Source organism: Bombus impatiens, unplaced genomic scaffold (assembly GCF_000188095.3).
Source record: "Bombus impatiens unplaced genomic scaffold, BIMP_2.2 scf_0478, whole genome shotgun sequence".
In the NCBI taxonomy this organism is placed as follows: Eukaryota; Metazoa; Arthropoda; class Insecta; order Hymenoptera; family Apidae; genus Bombus; species Bombus impatiens.
In genome coordinates, this window is record NT_176897.1 from 1,567,103 (window position 1) to 1,588,776 (window position 21,674).

At 36.4% G+C, this 21,674-nt stretch overlaps 5 protein-coding genes across 14 annotated transcripts in view; 3 read left to right on the forward strand and 2 right to left on the reverse strand.

Annotated features, from left to right (window-relative positions):
* LOC100747292 overlaps positions 1 to 3,572 on the forward strand; it is an 89,984-nt gene extending 86,412 nt beyond the window's left edge. Inside the window, exon 3 of the mRNA XM_033321699.1 lies at positions 3,032 to 3,572. Coding sequence (XP_033177590.1) covers positions 3,032 to 3,049 — 18 coding nt within the window. The 3' untranslated portion in view covers positions 3,050 to 3,572. The remainder of the gene's footprint in view (positions 1 to 3,031) is intronic.
* Positions 3,573 to 9,169: 5,597 nt separating this feature from the next.
* Positions 9,170 to 13,131, reverse strand: LOC100742638 (plancitoxin-1). Of its 4 annotated transcripts, XM_024368697.2 has the most exons (9): positions 13,042 to 13,131; positions 12,411 to 12,664; positions 12,047 to 12,262; positions 11,530 to 11,651; positions 11,180 to 11,357; positions 10,555 to 11,047; positions 10,369 to 10,471; positions 10,150 to 10,288; positions 9,170 to 10,086 (listed from the first exon to the last, which is right to left on the reverse strand). In XM_024368697.2, the coding sequence occupies exons 3-9, from the start codon at positions 12,113 to 12,115 to the stop codon at positions 9,979 to 9,981; spliced, it is 1,212 nt and encodes a 403-aa protein (XP_024224465.1). In that variant the 5' UTR covers positions 12,116 to 12,262; positions 12,411 to 12,664; positions 13,042 to 13,131; the 3' UTR covers positions 9,170 to 9,978. The 4 variants fall into 4 exon arrangements, with proteins under 4 accessions (XP_024224465.1, XP_024224467.1, XP_024224466.1 ...); XM_024368699.2 differs by lacking the exon at positions 12,047 to 12,262 and having other exon boundaries at positions 11,530 to 11,648; XM_024368698.2 differs by lacking the exon at positions 12,047 to 12,262.
* Positions 13,132 to 13,134: 3 nt separating this feature from the next.
* Positions 13,135 to 17,810, forward strand: LOC100742397 (protein vav). Of its 2 annotated transcripts, none has more exons than XM_012387637.3 (9): positions 13,135 to 13,424; positions 13,610 to 14,130; positions 14,209 to 14,277; positions 14,450 to 14,576; positions 15,265 to 15,627; positions 15,702 to 16,022; positions 16,090 to 16,494; positions 16,568 to 16,839; positions 16,911 to 17,810. In XM_012387637.3, exons 2-9 carry the CDS (start codon positions 13,721 to 13,723, stop codon positions 17,266 to 17,268), a joined length of 2,325 nt encoding a protein of 774 aa, XP_012243060.1. In that variant the 5' UTR covers positions 13,135 to 13,424; positions 13,610 to 13,720; the 3' UTR covers positions 17,269 to 17,810. The 2 variants fall into 2 exon arrangements, with proteins under 2 accessions (XP_012243060.1, XP_012243059.1); XM_012387636.3 differs by lacking the exon at positions 14,450 to 14,576 and adding an exon at positions 14,903 to 15,092 and having other exon boundaries at positions 13,136 to 13,424.
* On the reverse strand, positions 17,453 to 19,602 carry LOC100742757 (torsin-1A). 2 transcript variants are annotated; one of them, XM_012387641.3, is made up of 5 exons: positions 19,467 to 19,602; positions 19,046 to 19,307; positions 18,696 to 18,961; positions 18,533 to 18,620; positions 17,453 to 18,415 (listed from the first exon to the last, which is right to left on the reverse strand). In XM_012387641.3, the coding sequence occupies exons 2-5, from the start codon at positions 19,230 to 19,232 to the stop codon at positions 18,024 to 18,026; spliced, it is 933 nt and encodes a 310-aa protein (XP_012243064.1). In that variant the 5' UTR covers positions 19,233 to 19,307; positions 19,467 to 19,602; the 3' UTR covers positions 17,453 to 18,023. The 2 variants fall into 2 exon arrangements, with proteins under 2 accessions (XP_012243064.1, XP_033177588.1); XM_033321697.1 differs by having other exon boundaries at positions 17,453 to 18,620.
* Positions 19,437 to 21,391, forward strand: LOC100742872 (cytochrome b5). 5 transcript variants are annotated; one of them, XM_012387643.3, is made up of 5 exons: positions 19,437 to 19,508; positions 20,147 to 20,294; positions 20,387 to 20,515; positions 20,612 to 20,670; positions 21,012 to 21,391. In XM_012387643.3, exons 2-5 carry the CDS (start codon positions 20,157 to 20,159, stop codon positions 21,100 to 21,102), a joined length of 417 nt encoding a protein of 138 aa, XP_012243066.1. In that variant the 5' UTR covers positions 19,437 to 19,508; positions 20,147 to 20,156; the 3' UTR covers positions 21,103 to 21,391. The 5 variants fall into 5 exon arrangements, with proteins under 5 accessions (XP_012243066.1, XP_012243067.1, XP_033177589.1 ...); XM_012387644.3 differs by lacking the exon at positions 19,437 to 19,508 and adding an exon at positions 19,614 to 19,748 and having other exon boundaries at positions 21,012 to 21,385; XM_033321698.1 differs by lacking the exon at positions 19,437 to 19,508 and adding an exon at positions 19,892 to 19,909.
* The last annotated feature ends 283 nt before the right edge of the window (positions 21,392 to 21,674 follow it).

The following is a 21,674-nucleotide window of genomic DNA, read 5'->3' on the forward strand; positions in this document are numbered from 1 at the left end:
GTATCGTATCGTATCGCGTCGGGTCGCGTCGAGCCGAGTCGACCTTCTATGGAGCACAGGGGATGTTTCTCTCCTACTTCTCGACCATCGAGTACCCTCGTTCTGAGAAAGACTCGTACGACACATCGTACGGCAACATCGGGAACAGAAGAATTTTAAACAACCTCGTAACAAGTTGTACCGTTTTCGAAACAGACTCGTTTCCCGTCACCCTTCTCGTTACGTTTCGCTGGTAATTTCTCTCTCGTGATATGTACACGACTATAGTACGGGCCATCCGAGGAAAATGAATACGAAGGATACATAACCGGCTTTAAAACGAATGAAAAGTTAAAACACAAGGATAATTCGTGGAAGAACGAAGCTGGTGAAAACGCGTTACTTCGAAGCGCGGTATCGCCTTTCCTCGTTCGGCTTTCTTCCTCTTAGCGGCATCTCGTTCTTCCCTTTCACCCACTTTTTCTCCTCGTTCCCCTCTATTCTTCTGGCGAATCGCTCATTGTCCCTTCTAATGGCGCTTTCATTCCTACCGTTTCGTCCTTCGTCACCTTCGAGCAGGCTTTACCATCGTTTAATCGAGCACGCGATGAGATTTTCGAAATCGGCCACACTCCGACGACAATCCGACTAGGTATGTGCTTGAAACGAGCTTGCGTGCAAACGACAGATTCGATTTTCGACCCATTTGCGGCACCGCATTCGCATTCCACGAATCCTTCTGCCGGAGAAACACTCGAGAAAATACTTAACATTTCGAGCCGTTTGATTTAGACGGATCTCGATAATATTATATTAACCAGTAATTTCTTCTCTTTATAACGACGCTCGTTGAAAGCTTGCAAACTAACGTTTCGTTAGCGTTAATATATTAATTTACGTTCGTTAAATCACGCGGTATCGTTAACAGCGAATAATCGAATTTCATCGGTTCTAGACAAAGATAGAAGCTCTTTGCCGATTAGAATAAAGGTAATCGTTCGCTAAAACGATAAAAGGAAAAACGATACTGCTCCATTTCAAATAAAACGACGATACGCACGATGACAGTCGGGGAATATGTGCTTCGCGTACCTGCTATTATAATCTTAAACCGTCCACCGTGATATCGTCGACGAAGCGGCATCGGCTGAATTTCGATTACGCGTGAAAACAAAGCGTGCGTTTCAGGTGTATGGCAGAGCACCGACGAACATCGTTCTACTCGGTAATTAAACGGCGCATAAATACGATTTCGACGTAAATACGCGAACTTTATCGCTGGCTAAATTTCCTTTATGATCTCCGTTCGAAGATAAGACGAGCACGTTTCCATCGTTATACGCACGTTGAAACATCGCTGCGTAATAGTTGCTAATGAATATCGTCGATAGTATCGATTGCATAGTATCTCTCTTCGAACGCGAGAAGACAAAAAGGACGCAAAGATCTAGAATGTAGGGTATTCCGGCGAAAGATGCAAGGGAAATGTCTGAGAAGACGCTATTCTCCTATTTAAAACAAATAAGGAGCAGAGAGAGACGTTAAAGGATATATGTAAGAAAAAGCGGCTGGAATAGGATCCGACGAAGAAGGAAAATAATGGAGAGAAAATATGACGTAAAAAAGGAAAGTCTTGAAATTGTAAAGAACCTGGACGAGGGTGTCGGATTCAGAGACAGAGTTTTATTTCAAAGGATTCAAGCGTCACGTTACCATTCCTACGCCCCTTATTACTACAAACACGATACAGCATGATTCTAAATATTCCATGAAACGCTTCATTTGCCACATTATCGCGAGTAAACCAAGGAAAACGAAGAAAAATCTTACGATCTTCCATTTCGTTGGCTTTTACGCGCAACGTTAGAATCGCGTAATAGCAATATCGCGTATAAGGTTTCAAATAATTCTCTGTATAATTTACATATGTGGACAGATGTTCCAAACTCGTAGGAAAACAGACCGTAGCTAGAAAATCGAGGTTTCTTCGACCAGTGTCGCGGACTAACGTTCGAACGTTCCTATTTATCGAATCGTAATTGCAGCGCAGTTTGCCAAAGCTTCGCCATCGAAAGTTCAGACGCTAAGCAATACGGACAGAGTTCGAGTAAGTTCTCCGGGAACGAGACTACGTTACCGCGACGCCTCTTTTGCGAAACAGAACGTCGAGTCGAATGGAACGTACGAAACGAGAAACTCCAACTTGACGAAACCTCTGAACTTTGGTTCAGCCGACGCAAATTCCTAATGCTTTGTGCATGATGCGTCTATTACGGGTTCGATCGTATGTTTCGGATAGACTCGTCGTTGTCGTACGATGTAATTACGTTCTGAAGCTACATTTAGAAAATGGAACCAGAGAAGTTTTAACAACTGACAGGCTCTGAATCGCTAGGCTGTAGGCTATATATAAAATGATTCGTGACAAACGAAACGAGAGCGTACGACTCTTCCGAGTTGATTTCGATTTACGAGCATGGCCAGCGAAAAGCTAAGAATAAACGAGAGAAGGTGAATGCGATAAAATAAGAGAGGAGGGAGAAAGGACAGAGTGCAGGATCAATGAAGTCGATTCTAACTAAACTACGGAAAATGATAAAAAAGAATACGTTGGGATAGAAGCTTTTGTTTTTTTTTTTTCTTCCCTCTTGACCTTCCCCAGTCCTCTATCTTCTCGTACGTTCTCTCGTTGGTCTTGCTTACTCAGCCTACGAAGATCGTGTTTTACGTCGGTCTTCGTCTCCTCCGGAACCGTATACCAAGGCAAATCTTGTCAAGAGTCCCTTCTACGAAAGAGAAAAGTAAACGTTGTCGTCCTCGTTCTCGTCTTCGTCGTCTTTTTCCATCGACCTCGTTTTTTATTACAACGACGTCTAGCTAGCAAGCCAATTGTACCGAGCGCTTTCTACTTCTCATCTTCTTCGCGTGTATGTTCGCGATACAAAAAGTAATATAAATCTACAAAAGTACCTATCTAATTTTATTCTACGCCGTTGATGACCGTAGATGAAGCGCAGCGAAGAAGTAGAATGATTAGATTTCATTTTTATAGGTACAGAGAATAAAGTAATCTGCGATGTACATCCTCGGTGACTGTACGAAGTAACAAAGAACGCCATTTCTCATCCGTACCCGAGGATACGAGATGATCGACAGAAATTCGACGACCGAACTTGAGATCAAGTTGGAAAGGCTAATCGTTGTATAAGAAACAGATGCGACGGCGGAACTCGTACGTATAGTGGAAACTTCGAAAACGAGGAGGGTTATTTCGTCACCCATTTTACCAGAAGCTGAGATAGTCGACACGGTTGGCAAGGTTGCTGCTAGTAGACACGCTCGAGAGAGACCCTCTTGAACCGAAGGATACTCCAGAAAGCATGTACGAGACCTTCCGCGTCTGTCTCTCCGCTTGGCTAGACGGACTCGACGACATTTGTTAACAAAGAAGAACGACGCTCGATGATCCGCGTGGCCGAGTTTCGAGAGACACGCAGAAGAGGTAGAAAAGTGAGCAATTAGCGAGAGATTTCTCTGTAGTAGCTGAAATCGGGAGAAATTATAAAATTTCCACGAAATAATCGGATTCGTTTAACTTTGCAGGAGTCGCGGCATCAAAAATCGCGCGATAGGCGAATTAATTCGATTCGCTGATATACAAACTGTCTTTCGATTCCACCGGTTGCGATTGTTTTTCTCGAAAGCCGTGTGTGAAAGGAGGCTGCGGTCGGTAAACGGCCCTACGGTATGTTTCCAAGTGGCAACCTCTTTTCCAACTCTCGAACAAACGGTGAAAGCGAACAAAGTGGAATCACCGCTTAAAACAAGTAAGTAGTTTGTACTCTTTCGTTGCCGATTGTCTCGCTGCTGTCTAGGCTGCTGTATGATATAAGTAAACTAACCGCTAACCTTTCCCCAACCTCGTACGTTTCCCTTGTTCTTCCAAGACCCTCGTTCCGTGTCGCGTCTGCTTCTCCTTTTCGGCATTTCTGTCAAACACTTCCATTCCTTTCCGCGTCTTTGATTTTTTCAATAATACTACGATTCCATATAAACGCTATCGACTCCGACCACACGATACACCATTTTTGCGTTTTATCTCGCAACGCGACTATATTGTGACTATATTATCTGCGTTTCCATTTTGTCGGCATTTTAAACCCAGTTCTCCGCATCCATCTTTGATTACGTGCATTTTTATCGGTACGTCTCTTTATATTCGTCCCGTAACAGGAAATGTTTTCATTTTGACAGCTTCACCGACACATATTCTCTGTTTAGCCTGTTTCTTAAGCACGCGCATTTCTCTATCTGCCAGACAAACCTGTGCCACTCACTGGCGCATTTTCAGACCGCTAATGCATCCCTCGATGCCTCACCACCTACCTCGCGAACGGCACACAAATGCTCTTCGAGTACTCCTCTATCTACGTCGTGAGAGAAGAAGAGAAAGTCTGAGAGAAAGGGAGAGAATAGAAGCGAAGCGGTTCTGGTTTGCCTGTTCTAGATTGCTTCTGTAAATACCGGTCGGATCTCCGAGCAGCCTGTCTAACGTTCAACGTCTGTTTCTACCTTCACGGTTTGCCAACACGAGAATCTCTTTCCTTCGATGGTTTATCGAAGACACTGATTAAGGCTAGAACCCTCGACACGGCCGGATCTTTCCGAAATTTTAGACGTCCGATACAAGACGCTAATGGAAAACATCGCTCGTTAAAGGTTTACTCTACGAACCGATACATTTTCCACGTGTAATACGAACGACGTTTAATAATCAAAGCGTTCTATCGCGAAAGACCAATTTCTACCTTGAAACGTGTCGTACAAAATTAATTTCAAAGCGCGACGGCTTCAGTCGATGATAATTTTCGCGTTATCGTTTACTCGGATCAACGAGGGCAGATGAAATAACGAGAGAAGAAATAACGCGAGAGGATAAAGCGAACCGAAAGGCAAGAAAAAGTCAGAGAGGATAGGAAAACTTGTTACCTCAAATCCCAAAGTAGCATGGGCGCTAATGTAATATACATTCATGAGCACCAAATCAACCCTTTCCATTGTCCAACAAAATTTGCCAGAGAACACAATGAAGACCATCCCATCTAACACCTCTACCTACTTCATCTGCTTTTCTCTTGTATCCTTTTCGCTACCTTTATCCCCGGGCTTCGTCTCTTCCTTTTTACTCTTCCCCTCCGCCCCCCCCCCCTATTTCCTTTCTCGACCCGCACTAGTCATACGTTAACTCGGAATGCCTCGTAGATTTATTCGCAGCATGTAATTGGTCCATTTCTCTCGAGATTCTTGTCGACCAAAGCTGTAAGTTTTACTTCGCGCTTTAACTGTATTTGAAATAGCAGCAAGGTGAGAATTTCGCCGTGGAACACGATTCTTTAGATTCGTATTTACGTAGTTCTCCGTCGTGAATCAATTATAACTTCGACGTCAATTGACGCGTCAGTAGAGATATCTTCTCCTCCTCGTGCAAATAAATTTTGCATCTTGACAGACACCTTCCTCTTTTCTCCTGTTCTTCCCAGTCTTTCTTCCTTCTTTCTTATTATTACAACATCAGAATAAATTAATCTATAAATGCTTTGATCATACTAAATTCATACCGAGGATCTTGTTGATGATACCCGACAATTACTAATGGGAAACATTGCTCGCTCGTTTATCTCTTATTTTCTACTTGTTCCTGCATTCTGTCTAGACTCGTTCCATCGAAAAGTTAAGCTTATTGATCACGCGCTCAATTACTCCATCGAAGCTTTCCAGATACTCAGCAACAACCATTCCATTTGCATTTCTTGCATTTCTCACTACTGCGTTTCTCCCTTTTCGTTCGTTTCTTCTTCGGATCGCCTCGTTAACGATTTCACCAACTGCGGATCTTTTTCAAATCGAACAGCAGATTGCTAATGAACGTTCATTCGCGATCGAATTCACTTTCCGTTTCCGACAGTTGATCGTTTGCGAACTATGCGAAAGTTACACTTGCGATAAATGGAATATACAAATCCTTAATCTGTAACTCGAAGATCGTAACGTAAGATAAAAATCTGATACAGATAAAAAAGAAATGATATTTTTGTAATGAAAACTAAAGTTTTGTTACGGTCTGAGGAGTTGGACTATACATAAACCCAGTCGACGTTACGGGATTGATTCTTCTTCTTCTTCTTCCTCTTCTTCTTCCACTTCTTCTACCTCTCCTTCTGCCTTTTCTCCTTGAAAGAAAAGTTCCGACTAACGGACCCGGCTTCCCTCCGGGAGTTTTATTACGCTGGAGACGCGCTTATCCTAGCCACAGATTCGCGCCAACATATCCTCGGCTGTCGATAAGTCTACGACCGTACGAGAAAAAAGGGACGACGGCGGAAAGAAAAAAGCAAGTAGAAATAACCGAAGAGTACGGTAAGAACAGATTCCAGAATCATTTCTTATCGGTTACTAGATTTTATATTTCTTCGTTTCTTCTATCGTTTCGTAAATACTTGCTAGTTACCGTCATCGATCCGACTGCGAATTCGATCGCGTGTAACACTCGAACGAAAGATCGATAGAGGGACTGATAGAAAAGCCGTTTGCTGAATGGAAGAAAACGCTGTATACATATAGAGAAACGAAAAGGAGAAGGTTGACGACGAAAAGAAGGATACACCGGGTACTTTAAGCGACGAGGTAAAGACAAAGAGGATGCAACCCCAAAAAAGGAGAGAATACCTCTCGTGCCAGAGATGGAGATGCCAGGCAGCCGAGAGCTGCTTAGCCTGGAATTCCGTTGATGGATGGAATTCACTTCGTGCCGACGAGTAAGTATAATAGAAGTGAAGTTGGGCCTCGTGATGCCTACTGTTGCTGAATAGAAGCTTCGTTAGGCTTTGTCTAAGCGGAGTGCTGCAGCTTTACCCCTGCCATCCGCAATTTCCACCGCCACGCAACCCTCGCCCTCATCCTTCCAGTTTCTACCTACTTGAATTATTCTCTACCGCGTCTGTACGAGCGCGGACCGCCTCGCTACGCTACAAGTCTTAACATTGCGTTTGCGATTTTCTACTTGCTACCCTCTGATTCTACTCCCGTTACCAGTACCGTTATCCTTATCTCACTCACACTCACATACCCCTACTTTCCTATCCTGTCCATTTTATAATACCTTTTCGTTTCGCGTTCCATGATCTTTCGATATAAGAACAAACTATCTCTAAAAGAACGCGAAAAAAAGTAAAATATCTAGGCGAGGAAGACTGAAATATCTTATCTTCGATTTGCAAATCCGACAACGAGGAAGTAATAAGTCGACGGTTATGAGTCAACGACACTTCCGTCGCCTGATAAGTTCTCAGTAAGTACCGGAAGCTCCGGGTTGAAACTACGACGGTGATGTATTCGAGTTCGGTTACGCCGAGACAGTTGTTCGAGGTAGTTTGCCGGCGATGTTGCAACTAGAGAGAACCTCCCTGATAGTTCCTACCGCCTTAATGCAGTTCCCGGTACAGTAGCGATACACTCGCGCCACAATAAACCTCCAATGCTGCAGCTATTTGCGTGTACGTTTTTATTTATATTCGTGTATTACGTTTACGTATCTCTTCGTCGAACAACATACACGTTTAAAAGAGAACTGCCTAGGTTTTAATTTTATTATATCATTTTATTAGTAGTAAACTATAGATACCTTTGTTACATAAGCATATCCATCTGTGAATCTAGAAACACGTGTAACATCGATCACGATCTTAACCTATATATAAATATGTTCGATTCAAATGATCGAATTAGAAAGAACCGTCTACCAAAACTTAACCCAGTTTTCGACGTTACGGATTGATCGATAGCGATTATCAAGTGTTTTTTACTTACCAAAGCGTAACGATTCGTCACGATTGCGGGAAAATTGTTGAGTTGATGTATCGTCGCGACAGTGAAAGCCGGCAGAGTCTCATTTTCAACTAAAAGGAGCCACTATGATTTCTCTCTCACACACGATATGAATAGATATAAGGCAATATTAAAGTTCACACGTAAAGCTACCCGGTACGATACATACCTGTACATAAACTATAGACACGAAGCTAGGGTAGGTGATAAAGGCCGCAGGATGTTGGTAACCGGAGGAAAAAGGATGGTGGAAGCTGGCGCATGCGCACCGTTAACGTGCTTAAGTACACACGCGGAGCACGACACACGATGGTTTCGTGCATATAACGTTGCGCGTATATTTGGACGGTGCACAAGATTTTAGTATGCAGAACAGGGTGCCTTTAATGCTGAAATATCGCTGCGAACACCGCAGCATCGTCTTCTCATCTTTCCAGCCGCCAAAATTTCATGGCCTTTTACGACACTGCTATGTACTTCAACCGAAATCTGCGCCCCATCGAGCACGCCAACTCAACGGTACGTGACATGAAACACATATATCAATGATATTTCACTAACTTGGTATACGATCTCCCGTTTTTTTTCAAAATATGTCACTTTTGCGAAAGAATTTCTTCCGATAAATCATATTTTCTCTGCTATATGCATTAGCGCCGCGAACAAACCTTTTCATACATCGATAACCGGAAGAAATATAATAAATGACGATTTCGATACATCGAACGACGATGAATATATGTATACATATGTGTATGCGCACACACACGCACCACGCACGCACACGCACACGCACGCACACACATCGAAAGTAAAAAGTAACGGAGTCTGTTTTTTCGAATCACAGAAACGAATAAGTATGACAATGTAGACTTCAAGAAATTGACCGAGTGTTGCCAGCTGCCAGCTGCCAGCTCTGTATTAAAGGAATCTCTGCGTTCCTGCTCTTAATCCCCTTTCAGCGACAGCCAGCTTGTTTTTCCAAGCATCCGCTTCCAGATGCTTTACCGAACTCCCTCGCTTCTTGTTTTCGCCGTTGTTTTGTCTCCTGGCAGCATGCAACGGTTGATTCACGCCTGGATGAACACCTACGAATTTTAACCCTCTCCACCTTCTCTACCCATCGACCTTTTCAACCAAACCAGTTTATCTCTTTTCTCTTTTTCTTTCTGTTGTCCTAACGTGTCTCTAGTGATTGACGAGGCTGCGTCCATCGTATTCGTATCGTTCTTTTCACAATACGAGCATTGTATTTATTCGCCATAAGGAAATATTAAAGATGGGATTATAGGTCAAGGCCGCGTGATGCAACATGCATTTATTGCCATGATAATAACTCTTATCGATGCAATATTTGGGCAACCGTTTTTTCTCTCTCTCAAAGTAAAGAAATCTCTGAAACAAAGTCTATCAAAGTGATCGAGAAACTTGAAACAGCCGATAAAGAACGGACCGAAGTTCAGCCGATTTCTTGGAATTTTCATTAAAGAGCAAATCGTTTCTCCCTCCTTCCGCTTACTAAACCTCGACAACTTTCTTTTTTCTTTCATTAACGGCACGTCGAGCTCCTCTGCAATTTCCTTAGATAGACAATAAGCACGGTTGAGAAAAAGAAAGACGAAACTAGAGGCGGTGCAGGAAGAGTCGCTGCCGCCTTTCATAAAATCCAATTTAAGAACTGCTTCTGATCCCCGTCGTTCGTCCTTATTCCACAGTAATAGAGAGCCACCGAGACCTCTTCTTTATACACTTGCAAGTAAACTGCAGTTAATATGACGGTTATTACTTTGTATCCTCGCACTGTTGTCGCACAACTTTACGATGTATATCGACGAGATATCCGTTACGGACATAATGTAAAATCGATTAAAACATCGTTATTTCAGAATCTTCTATCTATATGTACACGTGTATATATACCAATGATTCATGCTTTTAAAGTAATACCCGTTTTTCTTCTTTTATAGACTCGTTCGTATAAAATATCCTTGAAACTCTCAAGTTATCGTATAAATTTTATTGTTAACGTTAACGTTACCACTGTTAATGTTTTAAAGGTATGTAATTTTCATCGTAAAAAGTGGCAAATGAACGCATTGTATCTTGCTAAAGCCTTTACGTATGATTACAAGGTTCTACGTCATTTATAATATTACGATAATCAGTCCACAAACGAGCCTCTTTGAAACATACGATTCCACCGCCTCGAGAATACTGTGTATTCTAAACAAAGAAATATCTTCAACGTTATATAATTGTAAACGTTTCTAAGAAAAATATACTTACGGCTCTATTGATATCACCAATGCAAACCCAGCGATTAGCGGACTTTTTGGTGTTTGTAATAGCCCATTTTGAATGGTCCTGACTACTGGCAAAATTCACATTCGCTACGTCGAATTCAAAGCTTTTAACATTGTAGATTCTGAATAATTGACGAATTCTTGTAACAAAGAAGAATGATAGAGAATGACGAAACAAAGATTAAAAGACGATACTACCTACTTTCTACGGGTACAAATTGAGGGTAACTTGCCTCGGCCATTCAACCATGACTGAACATATAAATCTGATTGCAATTGTGGCGCTACAAAATCTCCGTATAAATCTGAACAGAATTTAAAGTTATATAGTATAAATATATCTTCTAAGATAGTGAAATGTAATTTAACGAGCATAATTTTTACTTACCTTTACCCCATTTTCCATCCTTAGCAAACGAAATGAATTCAATCATTCTTAGAGATTTTATTACAGCTTTATGGTTGTAGGGAGGAGTTTTGATATGTTTCTGATTGATCGCATTTTTCAATATCGGGTACTGTTTACCAAGTATATCAGGAATATTTTTTGCATACACTGCTATTTCGTTGTACATTAATTGTTCTCCAATAATATCGAACTGATCACTGCCAAGGGAAATACATAAAAAACTTTGTCCGTAATACGTTCCACTCACCGGATAACTGTATTTGCCATCGGCAGTAATATTTTCCCTTTTTAACCGTCGAGTTTGCACACCACTTTTAGGAACTGGAGGGAAATTTGGAACGCTGTGAATTAACCAGAAGCCTTGGTCACTATTTGCCATCACTACACCCTTTGTGTGACCAAAGCTCCAGACATAAGAAGAATTTGGTGGACTATCGTTATATAAACTCCATATGTTTTCATTCTCGTTACTCTACAATAATAAAAACATCATAGTGTTCACTTTTTCTTTTTTTTTTTTTTTTTTAGTAATTCGTCATAATTGCTGTTATCATGAGATGAGAACGTAATTAAGGTCGTTAATTAATGTTTGCTAAATGCTTACCTGATTGTAAAGCGGCGCTAATGTAATTCCAGGGATGGAATTGTTCGAACCGATGGGCCTAGAAGACACTTGCCAACCAGTTTCAATAGTTGCATTCGTTATGTACAAATAAGCAATTCCTTCTCTAATCAGGGGATTACTACTTGTTTGAACTTTTGGTAACTTATAAAGCACGTACCTAAAATGATAGCATTATTTTCAGTTTACATCTAAATCGGTTTCTGACTATCATCTTCGTACGATATCCTTATCACTACTCGGATGCAGTAATTTATGTAAAACTTTTTGCGCGGAAAGTGATTCGAGAATAAAGCGCTTTGCGAAAGATAAGGATACAATTAGATATTTACCAATCCACCGGTACATCTTTTTCATCTTTACATTGTAATTTATTGTATCTGGCGCCACATATAACGTTACTCACGATTACTAACGTAGTTGCGTAAAATATAAATTTCATGTTCTCGATCTTGTGCTGGAATAAAACAAATAATTACAGAAATAAAACAATGTCTAAACGATTCTCTTTAAAATTTAATTCGAGAAAAAGAAAGATAATGTAGCATTTCATACACTTTTGATTCAGGTCAGTTAATATTTTCAGGATAAGTAGCTACGTTAATACGTAGCACAAGTATTATAACATTACGAATATCAATGACAAATACTACATAAATATGATAATTATCACACAGTAGTATGAATAAAACACCATTCGGATTTATATCTATTTATATGAAAATATATAATCCCCAATAAGTATATAATAATCCCCAAAAAGTATAAAAAAAAGAGATTAGTTTAATAATTTTCTACATGAGAAGTAGTCTATGTATTTTTTTATGTAAACTGTTTCAGTAAACTTACTTGTTTCATTGTAAATGGTATTTCATGCACGCGACCTAAATGGAAAGTTGTACGAAAATAGCACAGCATGAAACGTGTTGAAGGTTTTACTCATGAAACAAAGTCATAGTAAAATATATGCTATGATAACAACGTACAATATTGTTCAAGTACATTGACAAAATTAAAATATTTTAAATCTTCATTCTTTTCCTATGTTCTTTTCTTTCTCTTTTCCTTAATAAAACATATAATATTTATGATTATTATGGTGATAAATAGTATATACAATGATTCACATTTTGTATATATATACACATGTATACATAATACACATTATGTTAGACATATTATACATGATGAATGATTTATTAGATATATTTACCGTGATCTGCCGTTTTGTTTAAGTACAGTACAATATCACTCAACAGCTTTCAAGCGAAGACGTGTTGTCATTACATCGACGATTCGACACACTGCACAAGCATTGGAAGCAACTATATGTATAAGAATATGTCAAGAACGATGAATGAGACATCATTTTACGTCACTGAAATTTGTTTATCCTATTGGATTATTGGTCAGGACTTTCTTTCTCAAACGATATATTCGTTACATTTATAACAATGAATACGATTCCTAAAATAAATGTTTGTTATTGTTGTACTTACGCATATGTATAAAATTAGTATATGATAATATGTATCGATTATTTAAAATAATTCGATTATTTAAACAGCCCACATTACCATCGTAAAGTAACATATTACAATTTTTATAATTTCTTTGTTAAATAATGTATCCAAGTTTCTTATATATACTATGTGTGCCAGAACGATAATTTATAATTCAGTTTTAATTAATTTTGAATATATTACATTTATGATATTTTTACAAACAAATGTAAAAAGGTATTACATTTTAGTAAATAAGTAATTGCATTTTATAAAAATTCACCAACTTTAACAATTCAAAATGACGAGATTTTCACAATTCGGAATATAACGTTTACTTACACTTTACACAAACACTTAACTCCACCTATGGTTGGATACATAAAACAAACATTGCAACGAAAATAATATGATCGACTGCAGTGAAGTAGCAATATGGCGATCATAAGTTGCAGCGAGCCGAACGTCATAATACTATAATGAGAAAACAAGGCACATTGTGTGAAGTAATAACCGTATATTAAAGTTACAATTCCGCCAAATGCTTTCTTAGCAATGACACTGCCAATAAACCATTTTGAGCGGCACTGCAGATTCCGTTGAGATATCTTTTAAGAACCGACAAGGAACACAATAATGAATTCCTTTATAGAACTAGTTACAGAATGTTCTTAACACTGACAGAAGAACGAAGAAACAGTTTATAAATTCTTCGTCGGATGGAGGTATATTTTCAAAAGTACTAATTACTTCAATAACATATGATCCATAATGTCTTTTATCCTAATATAATACTGAGAGTTTTATCTATTAAAATTGCACTCTTAGATATGATATTTTTTTTCTTTTCATTTGTTAAGTTATATCCATATAAACTGTTATCTTTAACCATATTTTTATATCTTTACAGTTTCCCAGCATAAGAAAATACATTAATAAAGTCTTTATGGCCTAATGCACTATAGATTGAAAGAATCCGAATCATAAATTTTTAATATTTTGTATTAAAAACCAAAAGAAAATGAGCCGAATAGAAAGCGGTCCAGATAATGGAAGTGGTTGGCATGAATGTGTTAAATGGTTAACAAGATGCGGAGCTTTGAGAGCAGATCATAAAGCAAATTGGCCAGAGGCTACTGCTGTTGACTTAGCATATACCCTAAGAGATGGGGTGTTGCTATGTAATCTTTTAAATACAGTGGATCCCGGTTGTATAGACATGAAAGATGTAAATCAAAAACCACAAATGGCACAATTTTTGTGCTTAAGAAATATAAAAGTATTTCTATCGGCATGTTCAACTACGTTTGGCTTATCCGATTCGGAACTTTTTGAACCTTCTATGTTATTTGATCTATCCGATTTCCTTCGTGTATTACGTACCTTATCAGCTTTATCGAATTGTCCTCGTTTGAGACGTAAGGGTATACCGTAAGTAATTTATTATTACATAATCTCTTCTATGCATAAATTATATTATTTTTTTATGCCAATAAATATTTGTTACAGAGGCTTTTCTATAGGTCATGGTAGATCGCAAGAAGATATTTATAAGGATTTGCAAAGTGCTGGTGCAGGGTAAGCATGCATTCTAACTTGTCAATGAAATTCCTTGATTTATAAATATATTTACAACTAAAATACACAAACAATATATTTTGCTTAAAGATAGAAAGTTTATAGAATTATCATAAAAATTGATATATCAAAAAGTATCTATATTATTTATAACTTATGTCAATGGGTTTAGTCCCACAACAGGAGTGGGGACATTTACCATGAAACCTAAGAGTATGGATGTAGATGAATCCCAAGTATATCAGGAATTACTCTGTTTCTCGAGTAATTCTCAACACGACTGGCCTTCCACAGAGAAGGTATCTGTCGTTTGCAACTTAAATGTTTGTTTTGCAATAAAAGTACCAAACATCACTGTATTCCATTATAAGAGAAGACAGTCAAGCATTTGCTTATTTGATGTATAAATAAATATTATTTACACGTACAAATGTCTACGGCAAAATTATCTCAGTACAGTGATACTGGCACTATTCTGAACTTTATTCTGCATTTGCTCTGAAAATTGATGTGCTAACTATATTTAGTATTAGTAACGAGTTGCTACAAATAGTTTAAGTTCGCAAGAAATTTTATTTTTTTCATGCATGAATAGTGCATGGCTGTTCATATTTTTATGCTAAAGCCGTGAAGACGAAGGTCGTCGCAGAAGATTTAGAAGGCGAGAAGGCGATGAGACAGGTGGAGGAGGCGACAATGAAGATCCAGTCGGGGAGGAAGATGGATATGGAGCATACTGCAGCCATGCTCAAAGTGAAGAAATCTACCAGGACCTTTGTAGTCTACACTTGCCACCTCCTCCATCTGTTGTACAGGTCGTTAAATATTTGTGTTCCTTACATGTATGCGATCATCAAAAATTCATCTCAGTGGCATTTTAAAATTGTAAATCATAACATTAATAATTGATTTTGTTATGTTTTATACTATTCTATATCCCACATTGTTCCTATAAAAAAGAACTTTCTATCGATCTTTGTGAAACAGGATGGTGCAATCTCTGGAGGTGAAAAAAGGGATTATGTAATTCAAGAACTTGTTGAAACGGAACGAAATTATTCGGATGTCCTTAACAGTTTACTTAAACATTTCGCTAGACCTCTTTCCTCGCTACTACGACCTGAAGATTGTGCACGTATTTTTTTTGGCATAAAGGAACTTGCAGAAATTCATGCCGGCTTTCATAGTCAACTTCGGAAAGCAAGAACTGGCGCTGCGTTAGCACAGGTTTTTCTCGATTGGCGAGAAAAATTCCTTATTTACGGCGATTACTGCGCAAACCTTACTCTTGCTCAAAACACGTTGCAAGAAGCATGTGCGCGTTATGAATTAGTTAATCAAGAAGTTATTGTATGTCTTAAAACATTTATCTTTAATATATGATATCCTATGTGTCTTGTTCTTAATGAAAGTGGTAATTGCAGAGATGTCAACAAGAAGCAAATAATGGCAAATTCAAGTTGCGAGATATTTTATCTGTCCCGATGCAAAGAGTATTGAAATATCACTTATTACTCGATAAACTAGTAGAAGAAACTCCTTGTGATTGGCTGGAAGATAGGCGTCAGCTTGGGAAAGCTAGAGAAGTAATGGTTGATATAGCACAATATATTAATGAAGTAAAACGTGACTCAGATACATTGGACATTATAAGAGATATTCAGGCATCGATAATCGATTGGGATGTTCCAGAAGATGCACAATTAAAGGATTTTGGACGATTACTTAGGGACGGAGAGCTTAAGGTAATAATTTCGTAATAATAATGTACGAAATTCTAAATGTCAACAAAACGTTACAATCATATTCTAGGTAAAAGCTCACGGTGACCAACGGGTAAAAGCTCGTTACGCATTTATTTTCGAACAAGTAGTATTAATTTGTAAAGCAGGTAGAGGAGAGCAATATTGCTATCGTGAAACCTTACGTCTCGATGATTATCGATTAGAAGATCATACAGGAAGACGAACCCTTGGCAGAGATTCTCGATGGTCCTATCAATGGTTGTTGGTCCATAAACAAGAATATACTGCATACACTTTGTATGCAAGAACGGAAGAACAAAAGCAAATGTGGATCAAGGCATTGCAAGATGCAATGGATAATGTTAATCCTGCCGCGTGTCGCAATACAAATCATAAATTTAAACTTACAACATTTGACACCCCACGTAGTTGTCAGCGATGTGGCAAATTTCTAAAGGGTCGAATTTTTCAGGTAAAACTTTATTAATTGAAAGTTATTAAATATTGTAACATAGGTTTTCTAATAAATTGTTCATTCGAAATAGGGCTATCGATGTGAGGTCTGCCGCTACGCTGTACACAAACAATGTATTGCACATTCGGGTCGGTGTATGCCAGTGCCTCCCCCACCTCCGCCTCCACCACCTCTACCATGTGAACGCGCTCTCTCGGTGAAATTATGGTTTGTAGGAGAAATGGGACGTGACACAGCATCAAATAAATTAGAACCTCGCGAAGATGGTACCTATATGCTGCGAGTACGGCCTGCCGGACAACCACGTTTGAAACACGAAACCAATTACGCTCTTAGTATCAAGTATGAGCTTCACGTACATATTACCTTACATAAGTGTCAATCTTTTTAAAAATATTAATCTAATATTATAGGGCAGACGGAGCGGTAAAACATATAAGAGTATTTAAACGTGATGTTGATGGTGCTGATGTATATTATCTCAGTGAATCTCGTTTCTTCAAAAGCGTAGTTGAACTTGTTGAATATTATGAGCGAGCATCGTTATCAGAAAATTTTGAAAAGTTAGATCAACGCTTGTTATGGCCGTATAGACGTGTCTTGGCTAAAGCATTATTTGATTTTCGCGGAGGAGAAAGGAATCAGCTCAGTTTACGGCGGGGTTGCAGAGTTGTAGTATTGAGCAAGGAAGGCGATGCTAAAGGTTGGTGGAAGGGAAAAATTGGAGATCAGGTAGGGTTTTTTCCAAAGGAATATGTTGAAGAAGAATAGCCATAAATTATACTACTTAGATATTCCCTTCATGTGATAGCACGATGATAAAAAATGTTTTACATCGTGCAATCATAATATTTTATTAAAACATGCCTCAATGGAGAACAAAAAGAAAAAATAAACCGATATAACGCATTTTTACATTATATAAAACATAGAAAAATTTATCTTCACACATTAGTATCATTATAAAAATACAATTTATTTTGTTCTCTTTACTTGAGGTTGTGCTGTATCACAATCATATAAATAGAAAGTACATGTTCGTAAACGGGAACCGAGCGCATAAAAAGAAATATATATTTAGCTACTTGTATAGATCAAAAGAATTATAATTATTTTTCGGTATAATATGACAGTACGAATAAAGTTTCAAGAAGTCATAAAGATTAAAGTTGTCTATCTATTCTTGTATATTAGAATCATACAAAAGAAGAACACTTCACCAAATGTTTACACTTCTGGACAGCTTTCTCCTTTATGACTATATTTTAAAGTCAATTGCCAAGACTCAATTGTATATACTGTAATTCTGTACTGTTAATGATAAAAATTTTAGCTATTTCTTAAATATAAGCATACATATACATAAATATATAAATAATCGCAACGTGATTATTGTAACAAATTAATTGTACTATTTTTTTAATTGTTACACAACTTTTCTGATTGTGCCAATAAGAATAATCAATAAAATTTAGATCTTATGGAAATGTTAACATAAAAAAGAGGTAATACTTATATACATATATCTAAAATTCTATTTTAGTCTTTTTATTAGCATATACAATAGCAGCCACTTTTTGTTCTAGTCTTTTACAGCCTTTAGTTGCATAAATATTATGTGGAGGAGGTCCAAAGACCACATATGATAATCCTTCTTCTATCATATCATTAGTAGGATGTACTCCTCTGTTTAAAAAAGCTTTTTCTAAACACTTTTTCACATGTACTTCTTCAAGCGGTAAAAATGGCACATAATGGTCTATTACACTAGAGTCTATTGTATCACTATGATAGAAACCACCCTTTTCATTGAATGCTCCAATACTTATTAAATTTTCAAAATCTTGAAGCTTAGTTGTTCTCCTCTGTTTGCCTTCCCCCCAAAGTGTTAATAAACGCTGAGTAATGCGCGAACTACCTGTATTGGATAAAAATATGTAAATTGCTTTCCTTGTATTTATAGAAATGCTTGCAAGTCTCCATGATTTAACCCATGCATTGTAATCCAAAAATGGTACAAGAACATTTAGTAAACCTTCTGGCATTTTATCCACTTCATCAAATACAAACATTGATCTTTCACATTTTTGTAAACTATTAATAATAATTGTATATAATTCTTCCTGTGTAATATAAAATAGTATATCATATTCAATTTAAAATTGAAAAGTAACCGTTTAATAATAGTTGAAATATACCTTATATTCATTTACTTTTTCCTGAAGAGGAAAGTCATTACGACCATTAAAAAAATGATAAAATTTGCTTTGGTCCCCATTTTTATAAAGAACCTTAGCAATCAATTGACTTATGTAAGTTTTGCCAGTTCCTGGTGGACCATGAAAACTCATAGTCAAAGCTTTGGGAGGATTAGATGAAGTCAGATGTCCATATAAGGCATTTATTATTACACGATGAGCAATTTCTTGTCCAAAAAGCTCTTTATTAAGAATATCATCTAATTCTAAAAGCATCACATATATCCAGTTAATCTGATTATGTACGTACACATAACCTTCAAAACCTTTATCCTACTTAATATACATACTGTCAATGTCAGAAGAAATATATTCGGTCGTACAACATTCTACAAAATTGCATTCTACATTTTGTATTATTTTACTGACTTTATTGAACCCAGATGATAACACTGACATAACCGAAAATTCACATTTCACACAAACAGTTAATAAATTAATAACAATAAATACAGGCAAAGTGCCGGCAAAATTCATCTTATATTATTATTTAATTAATTGTATAGTTAAAATTAATCGTATTCCGTAAAATTTAAACATCACTTGCCAACGCTAAAATAAAATATCAAGAATTATTTATCATAATATCAATTTACATAAAAATATTCGTTCGTATTCCATCAACAGAACTGCATTCAATATAAACACTAGCATTCTAAAAAATGCTTTATGGTGTAGCTGTAACCTATAATCATTAGTTTAGATACTTACATAACTGAAATCGGTGATTTCCTATTGGTTCAACTTCAAAGTGTGAGGTTTTGGGTTATTAATTAAGAACTGATATAAAAGATAACCATATAAATATTTAAATAGAATTAAATCAATTTACGTTTTATACCTAAATATAATTGTTTATATTACTACATCGATAAATACTGTTAACTTATAGGATAAAATTTGTTATTACAATAAGCTATGAATGTTAAAATTTTGTAAATAATATTATATAGTATCCAACATTTGTTAAATACCCAATTTACATAAAAGCACGTATCCTTATATTGTAAAAGTAATATTTATAGTTTCTAATACGTTATTTAAAATTAAATAGGAACAATAAAAAAAAAATAACCTAGATAACCCTGATAACCTTGAAAAAATAAATAATTTTACAGATCTCTTCAGCGGTCAATAGGGTCAATATTACTATTATGAGTATACGAATCACTCACTAACTGATTCATAGAATTCAGACTGTAGCTACAGTCGTAGCTAACGTATAAGCCGCGGAATAAAATTTTTGCGTGATTTGTATTTTTTAAACAGAGCTTAGCGTATTGAGCACTGTAAATAATACATCATTTACCACATTTCAATATTTTATTCATTCTTTTCAGTAATATTTATATAATACTTATATATTTACTTTAAAATATTGTCCACTGCAGAAGAAAAAATATGGCGTCCGAAAATAGCACTGTTGATACCGCTTATACCAAATTTTACACGCGGGAAGAAGTCGCTAAGCATAATGATAGTAAAGATCTGTGGTTTATTATTCACAATAAAGTTTACAATGTGACTCAATTTATAAGTGTAATTATATACTTTATATGTATTTCTTTTGTAATTGACATTTTTTAATAGAACTGCATATAAAAATATTTATTTTATATTTTAAATTCAAGCATCCTGGTGGAGAAGAAGTTCTTTTGGAACAAGGTGGTCAAGATTGTACAGAAGCCTTTGAAGATATTGGTCATTCAAGTGATGCAAGAGAATTAATGGAGATATTTAAAATTGGAGAATTAGTAGAAGTATGTATAAGGTTTAATAATTTTATGTCTCTCTTACCAATTTCTACCTTTTCTACCAATAACAATAATTAAGGACTAACAAATTGTTAATTTTAGGAGGAAAGAACAAAGGGAAGGAGTGATGTAACTGATGTGTCTGATGTAGATAATTCAAGGTATATTTTTTTATATATTAGTTAGTATTATACATAGATATATATATATATATTTATTACTAACCAAAGTATTACAGGTACACAATTTTATTATTAACATCTTTTCTATATTGGTGTTGTATTTATTATCGGTCATCGTCATTTATGTCGATTGGATAGCACAATTAAAAATCTGAGTATATTATAAAATTATACTTATAGCAATATCTTTTATTTTGATATATAGTCACCATATGATTGTATCATATGTAATTGTGCTATTCAAACTCATAAAATTATGAGAATTCAAAATTTGTGATATGTAAATAGTCAGTGCAGCATCGTGATGTGATCATTGCCAGTTGCAGTGGTTCTTGGCGATCGTGGCTGATTCCAATTGCTCTTGGGGTACTGGCGACTCTTGTCTATCGTTACTTTACCAAAGCACACTGAATCATTCCTGATATTTATTTTTTTGTAATTTGTATTATACATAAACGAATGTTATAAATAACTAATCAAAGAGTACTATGTATATTGCACATAACTACAGTCTTGTTTTATGACATGAAATTGCACACACAAACTGGCCTAGCATAAAGACATTTATAAAACAAAAATTCATTTGTTATATTTAAGCTAAAATATATATAAACACGCGCTCGCGCGTTTCATACACATGTAATAATACGAATTATATTAACTGCAAGTACAAAAATAAAATAATTTTATTTACATACTGGTACAGAAGTTCCTGTGAAACAAAGGAACAAGAGTTGGCTTCAGATCAATATTTTAAAAACACATTGATTGCAATTACCATTCTGATTGTATATATAAAAATATTTACACTTAGTTAAAGAATATATGAGCAAATTAAGAATTATTTAAAAAATATATTTAAACAATATTTAGAAGAATTCTTAAAGTTGCATTTGTCAAAAACATATTTAAAATTAGTTTACATGTATAATCAACAATGCAATATTTTGTAATATTATGAGAATGAAATTGTTAAGTTTTCT